General features: G+C 50.3%; 1 protein-coding gene across 5 annotated transcripts in view; it reads right to left on the reverse strand.

Annotated features, from left to right (window-relative positions):
- Positions 1 to 16,160, reverse strand: part of EML1 (EMAP like 1) — a 144,196-nt gene that overhangs the window by 99,651 nt on the left and 28,385 nt on the right. Inside the window, exon 1 of one of the 5 annotated variants that reach the window (XM_053666078.1) lies at positions 4,794 to 4,989. The exons of 3 other annotated variants lie outside the window; for them this stretch is intronic. In XM_053666078.1, coding sequence (XP_053522053.1) covers positions 4,794 to 4,860 — 67 coding nt within the window. In that variant the 5' untranslated portion in view covers positions 4,861 to 4,989. Of the gene's footprint in view, positions 1 to 4,793; positions 4,990 to 16,160 lie in introns of those variants that run through there. One more of the 5 variants, XM_037130291.2, reaches the window with a different exon arrangement.

A 16,160-nucleotide genomic window follows, 5' to 3' on the forward strand; every position in this document is an offset into this window, starting at 1 on the left:
GCGGCCCTGCTGGAGAAGCCCCACCATGTCAGGAAATCTCTAAATGCACTATGTACGGGCTTCACAAAGAATACAGTAAGGTCTCTCGCAACACCTTCCAAGGCCAAATGGAGAAAAGACTGATAGCTACACTCATAACCCTTGCAGGCAATGACCAACCTCCGAGTTACTGTAATGCGGAAACACGTGCCAAGGGCCGGGATGGTCCCCTGCATCACAGCGCAGATGGCAACTGCCTTGTAACCTGATGGAGTTCTACTGAGAACAAAAAGTAGGAGAAGAAAGGGCTCAGCCACAGTCCTCGTAAACAAACAATCCCAGATGGAAATCAGTAAGAGGTAATAGGTGGCGTGACCAGCAAAAGAGCAAACGTGATCCCAGGCTGCATCATTAGAAATATAGGCTATAGAATAAGGGATGTGACGCAGCCCGTCCTACTCTGTGTTGTTTAAAAACCATGCCTGAGAGGCCACATTCAGTTGTGTCAAGTTTTCATAGGCATGTAGACAAAAGGAAAATGGCAACCAGGATGATTAAGGGTCTAATTATGCTGTATGAGGAATTATTTTTTAATGGCAATGTTCAGCTAGAAGAAGACTTGAGAAGGAGCTATCATGCTTGTCCTCAAATATGCGCCCACCTTGTATATGGAAAAGAGACTACGCCTATTCCACACGGCCCCGTGGGGCAGAGCGTGGGCTGCGTCTTGACCGCACGCAGGAACGACAGTCTGAGCTGTCTAAAGGAGGAACAGAATGCATGGGGAGAGAGTGAGTCTCCAGGCACCTGGAACTATGCGAGCACAGGCTGAATACTCTTGGGCGCCCCCCCCAGCCCAAACAGAGATGTCCAGCCCCGGAAGAATGGGTGGGATGAGCCAGTGGAAGGTGGGCCGGTTGGGGAGGCCAGAACGCAGCCTCCTTCCACCGGGGCTGGAGCAGCGCCGTGTCCTCTGCCCTACACTTGGGTTCCTGGCCGAGCTGTATGTGAAAGAAACAGTTCAAAGGCTTAAGAAAGTAAAGCAGGAGATGAGATTACCTACAAGGTTCCTTCAAATGCTGAAATTCTTATAACCCCTGGCCACTAAGCGGGGGAGGGGGGTGCGGGGGGGACTGGCACTTTGACACTTAGGTGAGCCATGACTGGGGACAGTTTTGAAAGTGTCACTGAAGTCACAACACTTTGTTCCCCGCACCAGCACCTTTCCCTCTTTCACACAGGTCCTACTTCCCTATTCTTTCAGCAGCAAGGTGTTGTACAAAGAGCTGATATCTGGGTTTGATGAAATCCAGGTTCGTTCCTCAACAATGTGAAACCCGGAGTTACCATATGACCCAGCAACTCCACTCCCAGGTGTCTGCCCAAGAGAAATGACATTTGTTCATACAAACACCTGTACATGAATTATTTATGACAGCCAAAAAGTAGGAACCCCCGAGTGTCCATCAGCTGGCAAAGGATAGCAACATGGGGTCCATCCCAACACTGGGACATTATTTGGCCATAAGCAGGAATGAAGCACTTACGTAGGCTTCAGCTTGGACAGACCTTGTTGCAACATGACGCTCAGTAAAAGACACACAGGCCAATTATTGTACGGCCCATTCACGTTGCCGACCCACGACCTAAATCAGAGACAGAAACTAGACCGACCCGTGGTCTGCAGGGTTAAGGTAATGGAGGAATGGGAGTAACCGCCACTGGGGGCTGGGGTTTCTACTTGGAGAGATAAAAATGTTCTAACATCAGATAGTGCTGATGCTTGCACAATGCTGCAAATATACTAAAAGCTCCCTAATTGTATACTTTAAAGGGGTGAAACTTTATGGTATGTAAATTATTTCAATAAAGCTGTTCTAGAAACAAATCAGAAAAAGAAGACTCAGAGTGTATCTAGGCCTCAGTAGTTGGGTGGCCTTATAAAGTTACAAACCTCCTTGAGCCCCCATATTTTCACACGTGAAAGGGGGCGGTGATTCTACCTCCTTCCCAGGGGGGCTTCGAAGAAAATGTGGAATACAGGGTAGCATGTTCCCCGTCCTACACTGGATTACAAATGAGAGCTTCTGTCCACTTTTCAAATATCACAGTTTTTCTCTGAGCAATAAGGAAGTCTGTGATTTCTAGCTCCCTTTACAGAGTCCTAAACACTGAAAAAACCAACAAATGAAAACAGGGCACAGATTTCCTGCTTAAGTAAGAGAGCCGGTATCTAAAAGATGAGAATGTCTAGTCCTCCAGGAGGCTGGACGCTTCCTGGGCCTCGTGTGTGGCGTCAGTTACAAATTGACTAGGAGAGGGAGCCAGAAAAAAAGCACTTAAAGCGAAGATAGAAATTTCTTCCATCGGAACAAAATTTTCCCTTCCTCCCGTCTCCTTTAGATGCTACCCTCTCTCTGCCTTTATTGTGTCAAGTTTGAGAACCACCCAGAGAGTGAGCAGGGGCTGTTTTGTGAAGCTAAGATATAACTGTGACTTTTTCGTTCCTGTCATTTTCAAAGGCATGGAGCCGTCCTTGGCATATGAAAATTCATGAGTTCATATATTATGCTGTTGTAGTCTTGCCATTGTAATGTAAATCTCTAATTTAAAAAGGAAAAAATGCTTCAATGTAGCTAATAAAATATCCAAATGTTTAATTTAGTTCTTGGTGAAATGGTGTTTCTGTGATCCACGACTTTAATTGAATCAGCACAGTAATTAACTGAATTGTATTCATTTACATTTTCACTTAATGGAAGCCTCTTAAAATGAATAATTTCACATTGAAACATCTGTTGCTTAAGACGTCATCAGTGAGCATCTCTTTCTGCCCTGCAGACAGACGACTCTTGCTTTAAATTGCATTCATAAGGTAACCAAAAACTAATAAGTAACAGAGCTAAGTAAGAACTTTTGGGGGAAAAGTAAATCAACAGTCATGATTCACTCAGCTGTGTCTTGAAGCGATCTTATTGTTTGCTTCTAGTTCTCTTAAAATGATTTTCTTTAAATTGTTACATACAATAAGTAAGAGCTAGGTTTTACTTCCTTTTAGACATCATTACCACTGATATAACTTACCAATATCTCTAAACGAGCAATTAACGAGAAAGCAGAACATTTTCAAAATTCATGGACAGATGTTCAGGTCAACACTATGACTGAACTGCTATTTAGCAACAATATGTTCGAATCCCAGTGCCCACTCCAAAAGAAGAAAAAAAGAAAAAAGAAACAATGTGGCCAGCCCCTCTCCCCCAAACAACTACTCAAATAAAAACGCCTAGGCTCATTTCACAACCTAAGTCAAATTGTCAACATATATGAATGACCACATATTAATCTTTTAAAAACCTTTTTGCCTGGAAATGGTGTAATATAATTTTTCAGCCGCATGCCTTGCACAACTAACACAAGGGGAATTCTATCACGAACATGCAGGAGGTGGTACTACTGTTCACATAAAAAACAGATTCAGATATGATTGATTATACGTCAATTAAGGAAAGTATTCAAATTCAGCTGAGGAATCTATTCAACCTACTGGAGAGTAAAACCCTCCCCACAGGTGAACCACAAAGGTTTCCAGTGACCAGAGGACATCAAACACCCTCCAGCTGCCTTACCACCCTCGGAGGGCCAAAAACCACAGGGGCTCTGCTCTGGGTTCAGTCTGAAAAGTCGGAACTTCCACTCCATTGCAGACTGCATTACTAATTCAGGGAAGGCCCACGTGTGATTGGTACGAAATGAGACACCGCCAAAACGACCAGAATATACCCCTCTCATGAAAAGGTGATAAATTTCACTGGAGAGTAAAATATTACAGAGAATGCACGAACACACTCACTACTCTTTATTGCTCCAGGCAATTCCTCTATTTGCAAACAGGTGTTGAACAGCTAGTGAAGTTCCCTTAAATCACAGCTACAATTGCAAAATAAATAGCTTGAGTTGTCAAAGCGTCTAAACTCCAAATTATTCCAACTGCACTAGAGGCAAATTTTTAAAAATACACTTTTTTCCCTTTTACAAACTTTTTGGGCTCTCTGATAGAGCAATAAATTCAAGACATAAAACATTGTGTTGTTAATTTTTGTGCATGAATTATCACACATAATGCTCTGACGAAATATGCAGTGTGCTGTGAAAATCTTTTTCAACCTTGCTGTTGAGATTGAAATCTTTCAGGCATGCAGGACTTTATATTTTTAAAAGATACCATATTGGAGCGATTAATGTTTCCTTCCTGTTAAAAGAATTACTATTTTTTTCAAAATGTATCACCCTGTAAGCAAAATAAGTGGAAACACTTTCAAGGCAGGTCCACTTTGCCTGTCCATGTTGATTGCATTGAACTGGGACGATTTCATCAAAGCGGACCTGAATGGATTCTGAGGGTCCAACCGCAACAAACACTGAGTGCATCCTCGTAGGCGTGTTTTGTTATTAAGTGATTTGTTTGCCGAGTTCTTCATCCAGACCTTTCCAAACAGATGCGAGTTTGGAAGCAGAACGCAACACGTCCCGGAGCCGCGGGGTGGCCGGGCCTCACGCGCGCAGCCCGGCCGGTGCGCTCGCTCCGGAGGCGCCGGACCAGCCAGCCCCGCGCGCGCTGGCCGGAGCGGGGCGGGGGCGCAGCGGGCGCGGCGAGCGCGGCCCGGGGCCCGCGGCCCAGCACAATGCGCCCCGGCGGCGGGAACCGCGCGCTCCTCCGCCGCAACTTTGCGCGGCCTCCCCGGCCGCCCCCGGCCTCGCCCCTCAGTCCGGCCCCCGCCGCGGCCCCCGCCCTCCCACCCACCGCGGCTCACCGTTGCAGAACTGGAGCAACGAGGACGTGTCGTACAGGCTGCTGTAGCTCGAGAAACCGTCCTCCATACTGAGGCCGCCGGGCAGCGCCCGCTCCCCCGGCCCGGCTGTGCCGCCGATCACCCCCACACTGAGCCGCCCGAGCCGCGGCCGGAGCTGGCGCCGGGGCCGGCCCTGCTGTGGCGGCCGCTGCCGTTACCAGGGCAACCCCGGGCCCGCCGCCGCCACCGAGCGAGCCAGCTCGGTCTCTGCCGCGAGGGGGCGCCCGCGGCGCAGACGTGGCCGGGCGGGGCCGGGGGCGGAGTCCGGGCGGGTGTCCGGCCGGCTGGGTCCCTGGAGAGGAAGGAGGGCGCGCGGCTCCGCGGGCGGGGATACTGCGGGATCGTCGGGGGCCAGGACGCCACCTCCGGGAGGGCGAGGCGTTGGGAATGCGGTCTCAGACAAAGGCGAGCGGGGAGGGCGGTGGCGTCGCGGGAGGGGCGGGGAACCCTACCACGGAGGCTACACTCCCTGCCGACCCGGGCAACCCCTGCTGCGGAAGCCAAAGCCCGCACTCCCAGGAGGCGCTGTCCCCGTGCTGGCCGGCTTCTCCAGGGCCAAACATGGACAACTTGTGAGCCCAATTCAGCTGCCTTTTCACCCCAGAGCAGCTCCGCTTTTGGCCGCGTCCTGCGAGGTGGGCCCCCGCTGTGCCTCCGATGTCCTGCGCAGCAGGGCCCGCCTCCAGGAGAAGGAGCGGGGGCTCCTGACCCCTTGAATCTTCGCTCATCAGCGGAAAAAGATGCGGCTTCCCACTTCCAAAAGCGGAAGGTCTGGGCATTTACAGGAGTTAAAACATCCTCAGCTCCCCTTCCGCATCAGCCCCCGGGGTGCAGACTTGTTACATTACCCTCTAATTAACTTGTTACAGGACCCAAAGAAATCAAGATTCATTCTATCTCAGAGAGAAAGAGTTAGGACACAGTACCACAGTAGCAGAAACACACAAATCCGCGGGTTTGTAACTTTTCCAGTCCACACGCACACAGGCTAGGTGCTCGGTATAAGTTCACTACCCGCAGCCCTAAGTAAAGGTGCTGCTCGCTGATTGGATGACCTGGCTGCACACACACACACAAAAATTGAGTGGTTTCAAGTTGTAGTTACTAACTCGTGTGGGTGGAACAAATTAAGGTGAAATGAAGACCCCGTGAAAAGTTACTCTTACTCTTGAGAAAATCTGTGAGCCTTACTGGGGTCTGGAGACACAGTGAGGCCCGTGTTTCCACCAGCAGAAGGCAGAATCAGGCCCTGGACTCTGTCACTGTGTGTGGCATGTTTGGCTGATGTTTGCCCACGCCTGGCATCAGATGCTGAAGGCAGAGAGAGCGGAGGGAGCTCTTATCCCCATCCTGGTCGGGGAAACGGAGCACAGAAGACAGAAGGATGAATGCCGGGCTACAAGTGCCGCTGTTGGACTTGGACCTGGTGTTTGAAGGACAGTGGGAAGGACAGTGTTAGTGATCGAGGAGGAAAGGTGCAGGGCCTGCTGACAGGTGAAGGGGCTGATCCGATGTGACTGGACAGCTCCGGTTGCAGACGCTGGGAAGTAGGAGTGGACAGAGGGAACGGGAGCAGGAGGAGACCTGGCAGGAGGTGGAGGGAGGCAGGAGGTGGGCACGCAGGTAAATGGCTGATTGGCCCACTGCCGGGGAGATGAGTCTGAGTGCGAACTGGCCTGAGGGGGCCAGGGCCTGGAGCCGGAGCAGCCTAGAGTGTCTCCATGGCTCCAGAAATGGGCACTGAGGTACAGACAGTCCAAAGGAGAATGAACCACCGACCGGAGGACCTTACAGCTGCTGGACAGTCAGGCTGAGAGGGGACAGCACACCTCCCATTAGAAACGCCCTGTGGCTAGTGGAGGCGGAAGGTGGCTCTGACCAGTGAAAGAACTGGGATTTGGGATCTGTTGGCAAAGAGGTGATAAATGAACTGCTTATTCGGGGAGTGGAAGGTCAGATGGGAGCTGGGCAGAGCCTTGGGAGGAGAAAAGAGGAGACTCAAAGGCGGGTTCAGAGGCGGATGAACATCAGCCTAGAGTATTATCTCCTTACACTAAGAGCAGGGAAAGCTGCAAGGAGCCTTGTCACAGACCAGCCAAGGAAGACGAGCCTGGGAAGAGGCCCTCCCCTCTGGTGGCAGAGGGCCTGCCAGTGACCCGGAGCATCTCAGTGAGCACCTGCGACGGGGGCAGGGCTGCTGGGTGGGAAAAAGAGAGCATGTGCACCTGCGTTCAAGAATTCTGGCAGCTCTGGCTGCTGTGGTCTAGTGGTTTGAGTGCTGGCCTGAGAACCAAAGGGTTGCCTGTTCCATTCCCAGTCAGGACTGATGTTTCTCTCCCTCTCTTGCCCTCTCTCTAAAAATAAGTAAATTTTTTTAAAAATAAAGAACTCTGGCAGGGAAGGGAAATGGGGCCAAACATAGAGGGCAGGGTTGTCCGAGGGTCACATAAAGTCTCCCCCAAAGTGCTGGGGGACCCTATGCATCTATTTCTAAGGCAAGAGACAGGTGCTGCATACGAAGAGCCTGTGAAAGGCGAAACTTAACCTAGGCGCGCATTTGACCTTTACCCTTCTCTGTTTTCCTCATTCCCCATCTTCCCCCGCTTTTCGCCCAATCTTTACTCTCTCTTTCTGCTCCATTTAGTGGTTCTGTGCATCAGGGTGCGTGGGAGAATTGATGTAAAAAGCTGGATTCCAGCATCTTGCACTAAGGAAGGAAATGATAACTGTGAAGAAATGTTTAAAAGATGGTTCTCTTGCCCTGGCTGGTGTGGCTCAGGCGGCTGGAGCATCATCCCATATACCAGATGGTTGGGGGTTCAATTCTCAGTCTCGTCACATGCCTAGGTTGCAGGTTTCATCCTAGGCAGGGTGAGACGGGAGGCAGCTGATCAGTGTTTCTCTGTCATATCGATGTTTCTCCCCCTTCCTCTCTCTTTAAAATCAATAAACATTTTTAAAAGATGGTTTTCCTTAAGAATGTTAGTATTATTGATTTATAACATTAAAAGTACAATATTTGGTAGCCCAAACTAAAAACAGAAAAAGGTTAGGGAATAAAATTCAGAAGAGAGACGGGGAAAAATTGAGCAGATTTTCTTGGACGATTTCACTCCCACTAGAGCAAAGTTACAAGTAAGACCTCAGTCCACCGGCTTTGCAGTGATGAAGGTTGTTATTAGACTCTTAAGCTCGAGTATTAAACCACTGTGCTTTCCCCACAACAGTGCCAATGCACTCTAAAGAAGCAAATGGACTATAATGACGAGGACACGCAAGTTAAGTCAGTCGGGTGTCATCTACACAGCACCGGAAAAGGATCACGGAGCAAGTTCAAGGAAAATCTCTGAAAACTTAATTAATAATGTGCAATTTTGAGCCCAACTATTTAACAGGCTGGCATCTCACGCCACTTGGAGGTAATTTTTGGCCTGAGTCTGAAGAACGTTGTCATTGTAGTAAGTGACATGCGCTCTCGGGGACAGTGTAACCACGGCGTCCGTGCATTAATAGCACGGTTTGCATGACCTGTGAGGAGGAGGAAGGAGAACAGGAGTCCTGTAGCCTTCACTCATCGAGATGTAGTGAGATTCTGTAGAAACGCGGTCATCTGTTGTTTACTTCAAGGTTCCTCCAAGAGCAGTTACACAGCACCAGGCAGTGTGCTTGGGCCCGGATGCAACTCACTTCAAAAGTCACGCCAGCACTTGAAAAATGAAACAGAAAATTCCTCTCTGGGAATGTCCCCGAAGGAATGGAAGGGAGGGTCTCGAGGGCGTCTTTGTGTGCCCATGTCCACAAGAGCCAAAATGTGGAGACAACCCAGTGTCTATGCGCAGACGCGCAGAGAGGCAGAACTCGCTCCATCCGCACGATGGAGGACTCTTCAGTCTTAAGAAGGAAGGAAGTTGACTCATTCTACAGCATGGGTCGGCCTTCAGGGCCTGGTGGTGCTGAGTGAACTAAGCCAGTCACAAAACGACAAATGTCTGATTCCACCTCCATGCGGTCCCCAGAGCAGTCAAATTCATAGAGATGGGAAGCAGAATGGTGGCTGCCAGGGGAGGCAGTTCACGGGGACAGAGTTTCCATCTGGGATGTTGAAAAAGAGCTGAAGATGATGGCGGTGATGGTGGCACCACCATGTAACCGTACTTGATGCCGCTGGGCCACACACTTAGGAAGGGCTAACATGATGAATCGTGTGCCAGCTGTATCTTAGCTCAAGGAAGGAGAAGAAGCGTAACAGCAGGAAATGTCACAGGGCACCAAGCACAGTGAGAGCAAGTGTTCACCTTGAAGCACCGCTCTCTGCTCCAGACACCTGCCTGGGGGCTGAGCTGAGATGTCAAGTGTATCCCTCCCTGAAGGTCACAACCTCTAGGAAACATTCAGGCACATGATAGTCTCACAAGTAAGTGTAGCCTTGCAAATTGTGGTGAGCGCTATGAAGCGAAAGAGAGGGAGTTGGATAATTCGGGAGTGTCTGAATTGGGCTGAGCAGGGAAAGCAGGAACGGGGGTGCAGAGTAGCAGAAGCCCCAGGGAAAGCCGGCTTATCTGAGGGACACCGGAGATTATCACCTGAGGGCTCTGCCTTTGCTCCAGGAGCAAAGGCAAGCTGCCCTTCCGTGAGTATTATGGGTTACCCTGTGTCCTCCCCAACACACACACACACACACACACACACACATGCACACACACTCACACACACACTCCTATGTTGAAGTACTAAGCCCTGGAACTTCGGAGTGCGATTTGCAGCTGGGAGGGGGTCAAGTTAAAATAAGGTCATTACAGTGCACCCTAATCCACTCTGGCTGGTGTCCACGTAAGAAGAAGAATCTAGGGCACAGGCAGACACACACTGGGAAGATCCGTGAAGACACAGGGAGAAGATGACCATCTACAAGCCACGAAAAAGGCCTGGACCAGGCCTTTCCTTCACCGCCCTCAGAAGAAACCATCCCTGCCAACACCCTGGTGCTGGACTCCAGCCTCTGCAACTGGGGGATGGTGCGTTCTTATTGTTGAAGGCTCCCGGTTTGTGGGACTTTGCCCCAGCCACCCTGGCAGCCTAATAGTGTCATCACGTCACGGATTCAGGACACCATCCCATACCGATATTAAAAGATAACATACACCTTCTTACAAGAAGACTGCTCCTCTATAAAATGGGAGGCAGTCACGGATTCTTAGATTCTACAGAGAACGTCAAACCCCGAGGTTTCCAACCCGCCAGCCATCCCGCTGCCTCTTCCTGCAGCATCCCTGACAAATGCACGGTCCCTCGGGCCAGTGCAAAGGTGAAGAGCTTGAGTTGTTAAAGGATTGATGGTTATTTTTATCCCAGGCTGCCCTTCCGAAAGCATCCTTCCTGGACGCCCCCTTTTGCCTGGTCAGTTTAGACTTCCCCCGTCCTGGTGCGGGCTTCTGCCTGTTCAGCCTGAGTCCTGGTTTCCACAGCCCTGTGCAGTCACTCCAGGGTTAACTTGCCCAAAGACAGCTTAATGAGGTCATTTCATTCTCTGTCGCCTACCCCACTTAGTGCAAATGCCTTGGCTCAGACCTCAAGTCTGTGTCCCTGCCACAAAGGCTGTCTTTGGCATTGGATGTGCTCCTGCCACACCACGCGCTCAGCAGCATCTCCTCAGGATGCTCAGACATGCCCTATGCTTGAATGCTTTGGACCTGCGCCCGTGCCCCAGGCCCCAGGGGCCTGCCTTCCCTGGCCGCCAGCATGGAAGCTGCTGTCACCTACGTGAACTTGGCAGCCTCTGCAGGCAGGAGCGAGGCTGGCTGCTTGCTGCACTTCCACACCTGCTGGCGTTTCACTGTATCCCTTCTGTCAACCTTGTATCCACACACCCCTGCCTTGTAGGAACTGGTGTGTGTGTGTGTGTCTCCCAGGATATTAGATGCCTCTAGCACATCATGCTCGACACAATGTTGAAAGTAGTTGGTGCTGAGTAAATGACGAGTGAATGAATGAATGCACAGTCGTCTAGATAAAATCAGTTGCCCAGAATAGGCACACAATAGGACGTCAGATGCCTAGAGTGTCCGTCTTCTCCAGGCGAAGTGCTTCATTTCTTCCCTATCCAGCAGGTGACAGTTTCTAGACCCTTCGTCTGCAAAGACGCCCACCCACTAAAAAGAAACAGGGCTCTTTTCTCCTGATTCTGGCACTCAGAATCGAATACGATAACCTTAGAGGACTGACCTGGGTGACATTTCCCTTCTGATGCAGGTGAAGTTTGTGTTGATTCTTTTTTTTTTTTTTTTGAAGAGTCAGGATACTTACTGTTGGTTCCTCTTGAACTTCCCGTCAATTGTAAACCAATCAGTCTTTGCAAATGAACTACAGTTGGGTCTCTCCATCCTGTAACTGAACTAATTGATTTTTTTTTAAACCTAAAGACAGACTTTTTCTTTACCCCTGTTAAATGTCATTTTGTTGGTTTCAATCCATCCTGTGAGCCAATCAAAATCTTTCAAACTCTTAAATCTGGCATCTAACCCGTCAGCGGTGACAGCAGCCGATGCGCCGTGACAAATGCTCTAGCGGCTCCTTCATCCCGAGATTGACAAACACATTAGCGGCGCCGGAGTGGGCGGGGCTCTGCGCACACCCTGCGCAGCCTCGCCTGCCTCGTCTGCCTCGCCCGCTGCGCCTCTGTTGATCCGTTTGTCAAAATTCTGAGCATGTGTGTTCAACTAAACATGAAATCGCCCCAATTGTGCATTCGCCCAGCCCGTCTCTCCACATCACCCACAGGGTGTGGGGAGGGAGCTTCACCAGGGCTTCTCCTCTTCAAAAGGAGAGAACAACGCTGCTTTGGCTCCTGGTAAGCAGCTTCCCTTCCAAGTCGCACACACACCCGATCGTCAAAGATCTGTGAACATTTTTGCTCAGCCCCGATATTAACATCAAACTTATCTTCTATATTTTCCAGCGTGCAACTTTTTCTGCTTTTTGGAAAATTATGACATTCTTCCCTTCCCAGTTTTCTACGACTCCCATCTGGCAAAATCCGAGGTGGTTTGCCAAGGCCTGGAGAGCAGAGCGGCGGTAACTAATCAGTCCCCTCCGCCGTGGCGCACTGTCTGGGGCTCTCAACAGTTTCTCATAAGGGTCGTTTCTTCAACTCCTTCCAGTTTTAAAATTAGTCTCCTTATTTGAGAAAAAGAAATCCTCCAAGTCCTAACCATGCAGACGGGTGTTCCGAGTCCTTCCCAGCCCCGTTCTTCAGCCCGGGTCCGTCCACGCAGTTTTCCACTCCCCAAACCGCCCACAGTGGCCTGCCCCTGGGGCTCTGATTGTGTGAGTCCCCTGCAGAAATGCCCTGGACTCCGTCCCTGGTCTCAGCTCAGATGCTGCCTTCCTCTCTGTCCTGCTGTGTCCCCGCCCCCTCCTATTGTTAATGGCAGCCGGCACCTTTCACCTGTGCAAACCAGCCTGCCCGATGAAGCTGGCCTGCGGGCAGGCACCCTGGGGGCCTTGAGGCCAGGCCTCCACTCCCCACCTTGTTCACTCAGCCTCCCACAGCAGCCACCAGGGGTCTTCCCAGGGCTCTGTCTGGCCTTGCACCTTGCTGGGAGCCTCGTCCTTGGCTGTGGAAGCCCAGCTACTTATGGCTCATTTCACAAAGGTGACGCATTCGCAGCCGGATGCACCCCTGTCCCTGCCTGTGCACCAGCTGTCCTGGGAGGGCTGCGGTGGGTGGGAAGCACTGGGCCAGAAACTCTACTTGGTGAACACAGCTCTGTTGGAGGCTCTCCAACTGCACCATCCCATCCCTAAACCATCCACACTGCGAACTCCTGAACGTCAGCGCCTCCCACAGGTAAGCCGGGCGTGGCCCAAAAGGACAGGAAAACTCCTGGCTGTCTCAGCAACCGTGGCTTTCCCCCAGTGGGTTATTTACTCAAAAGTGTCTTGAATGATCTGAGTCTATCAAAAGAACTGACCCGTGTAGAAGAGTCTGAAATGAAAAAATTAAAGGCAGCACTCAGAAGAAGACTCATGAGAAGACTGCTACTCTATAAAATGAGAGGCAGCCACGGATTCTTAGATTCAACAGAGAACGTCAAACCCCGAGGTCTCCAACCCGCCTGCCTATCCGGCTGCCCCTTCCGGCAGCATCTCCGACAAATGCACCGTCCCTCGGGCCAGTGCAAAGGTGAAGAGCTTGAGTTGTTAAAGGATTAATGGTTATTTTTATCCCAAACCGCCTTTTTAAATGTTCTCCACCCCCCCAAAAAACGTTGTTCCATTTAGGAAACTCAGCATTTTCTTGGTCTCTAATTCCAGGAATTAGAGCCGTGCAGCGGCTCCGGCAGGATGCACCCCTCCACCCCAGGCTCTCGGCTGCACGAGGTCGCTTCCAGGGATTTCTGTTCATTTGCTCCGTGGTGTTGCCCGGGAGGTGGCAGGCCGTTCCTGGCTGACAACCAACTAACCACGGAGCAAACACACCGCTGTTACTCAGCTGGCTGGGGCGGCCCGGGGTGTGCCGGCCGCCTGAGCCGTCATTAGCCAGGCGCCCGGGCTCTGAAGGGTCCTGGTTTGGGTGACAAACCATATGGTGATCTTAGCTGACATGGAAAGACCTAGAATCTACCCCTATTGAACACTGGAGAAAGTTATTGATTCATACAGGTGTATCGAAAATGCCACCTAAGCTGCCTCACAGCATCACAGTTGTGAGGAATAGAAGGTGCCGAAATCTGAATATTTATCAGAAAAGTTAAATAAAAGACCAGCTCTGAGGTCGGCCCTGTCCCCCCCAACCCCATCACGGGCCCTTTGGTCCCCGTGGTCCAGACACACGATGCTTCATTGTCACTAACAAGGCGTCAGGGGGTCCTTGCTCCCGCTGTCGCCTGTGGAGTCCAGATTCCCGTCTCCCACTGTTCAAGGCAGACTCGGGGTCGTCGGGTCAGAGGTCACTGGGGAGGCAAAGCCCCATCCCCCACCCCCGGCATGAGCTCCTGCACTGTGTTCTTTCGTCACAGACAGTGCCTGGGTGCTGACCATTCCCACGCTTGTTGAAACACACCGAGTGCCCAGCCCGCGCTGGGGACGGGGACACAGAGGGAGGGAAGCACCAGCCTGAGGGTCTCACAGTCTAGGAGGGGGGCAAACACACAAGAGAGACGCACTGAAGTCCACAGGAGGGACCAGGCACACAGGGGCCCACTGGGGGAGCGTGGCAGTCGCCAGCCAAGCATCTGCTCCCGTCCAGCCTCTGTCCCCATCCCCGCGACGTGGGGACGCAGAGGGAAGGTAGCTAAAGCCTGAAAGAGAGCCCTCACCAGGAGCCCCATGCTACCATCCTGGCCTCAAACTTCCAGCCTCCAGAACTGTGAGAAATAAAAGGTTCTGATGCTGAAGTCCCCCATCTGTGGCATCCTGTTACGGTGGCCTGAGGTCGTTAATAGAGAAGCAGGTAGACCCCACTCCCAATCTCCTTTCTCTCCCTGCAGATGATTAGAAGGTTATTCTCTGAAACGGGTGAATGAAGGGGTTCTCGGCACACCTGGGTACCAGGGGGACCACCCAGAGCTGAGGGCAAAGGGCGGCTTAATGCTGAACAGTGACACCTCGCCCAGCCCCTTCCCACCCGCAGCTCCCAGAATCCTCATTGCCAGTGTCCACCCTGCAGATGAGACTGTGGAGACCCTTCTTCAGGGGCTGTGACGGGCTCTCAGGGAAAGACCTGGAGGTAGGGAAAGGCAGGGGTCACCGGCATGTCCACATGGTGACAGGTCTCTTCTGGAAACGAAGGCAGTTATTGAATGCTCCTCTCCAAAATTTGAATGAAGAGCCAAGAATTTCTAAACATTTGGGAAAATATAAAAGGAAAAAAGGGGGGGAATATGAGGAAACAGAAAACAGAAAGAAAACTATCACTGACATCTTCAAAGGTTGAAGTTATTGCGGCCATAAAATAAGCAGAAGATGCTAAAGTTAGATGATAAAAAGAGTTTTGGGAAATTAAAAGTATTACAGTAAAAATAAAATCTCCACAGAAGACTCTAAAATAGAATTAAGGAAATTCCCCAGAACAATAGAACAAAAAGACAAAGCAATATAGAATATAGGAGAAAAAATTCAATAATCGTGTTGGGAAGTTCACTGTGTGAATAAGTAATAGGAGTTACACAAAGGATTAAGAATTAGAATGGCGCTGGATTTCTGAACAGCAATGAGAGGAGCTAGAATAAGAAATTCAAAGAGTAAATTTTTGAGGGAAACTTATTTTCAACCGATGATCACAGGCCCAGACAAACCAATAATTCAAGTGTGTAAGTAGACTAAAGATATTTTTCAGCCCTGGCTGGTGTAGCTCAGTGGATTGAGCACAGGCCTGTAAACCAAAGGGTCACCAGTTCAATTCCCAGTCAGGGCACATGCCCGGGTTGCAGGCCAGGTCCCCAGTGTGAGGTGTGAGAGAGGCAATCACACACTGATGTTTTTCTTCCTCTTTTCCTCCTTCCCTTCCCTCTAAAAATAAAATTTAAAAAATTTTAAAGATATTTTCAGTCATTCAGGGTCTTAAAAACCTAGCTCCTGTGTGCCTCCTTTCTCAGAAAACTACTGCAGGATGTGTTCCATCAAAATGAGGGTGTTACCAAGAAAGAAAAACACATGGGACCCAGGAATTGAAGAATCGAACACAGGAGAGGGGTGAAAGGAATCAATCCCCAGGGAAATGGGAGGAGAGATTCCCAAGAAGCCAGCTGTGCCATAAGCAGTGACGATTGTGTGAGTGGACAGCCAGATTGCAGCCCGCAGTTCCAGGCTCTGGAGACATGCCACCTAGAAGAGGAAATCAAAAACTATGAAAGGAGATTTACACATTCGCCTGAGTATTTGGGGCTGACTTAGTGACAGATACAAAGAAAACAGAAGCCAGTTACTTGCTCCAGGAAAACAACAAATTGTAGAAGAAAGGAAATTCAATTGTATACTACACGGCTTAGTCAGGAATAGTGTTTAATAGTCATAAACCATATAAATGTAATGATCAAATAAAAAGTATGACCTAACTATAGTGGAAAGATGGAAGAAGTGTGTGCATATGTGAGTGTGCAGTGAGTGGCGTGAGAGACAACGAAACCTTCACCTTCCACGGTGAGATGTGAACAGAAAACAAATCCCAGAACCTGGGAAACTAGGAAGTACCAGCTTCCCCATGTTATTTCAAGAAAGATAAAGGAGAACCAAAAGGAGTGGATAAAATATTCGGAAGTGGCAGTTGCTTCTGGGAGGTGGGAATGTGGGGCTGGCACACATTCCTCTTGTGGGGACATGAGGGAAGGT

The sequence above is a fragment of the Artibeus jamaicensis genome, unplaced genomic scaffold (assembly GCF_021234435.1).
Source record: "Artibeus jamaicensis isolate MK-2021 breed Jamaican fruit bat unplaced genomic scaffold, CSHL_Jam_final contig_444, whole genome shotgun sequence".
Classification (NCBI taxonomy): domain Eukaryota; kingdom Metazoa; phylum Chordata; class Mammalia; order Chiroptera; family Phyllostomidae; genus Artibeus; species Artibeus jamaicensis.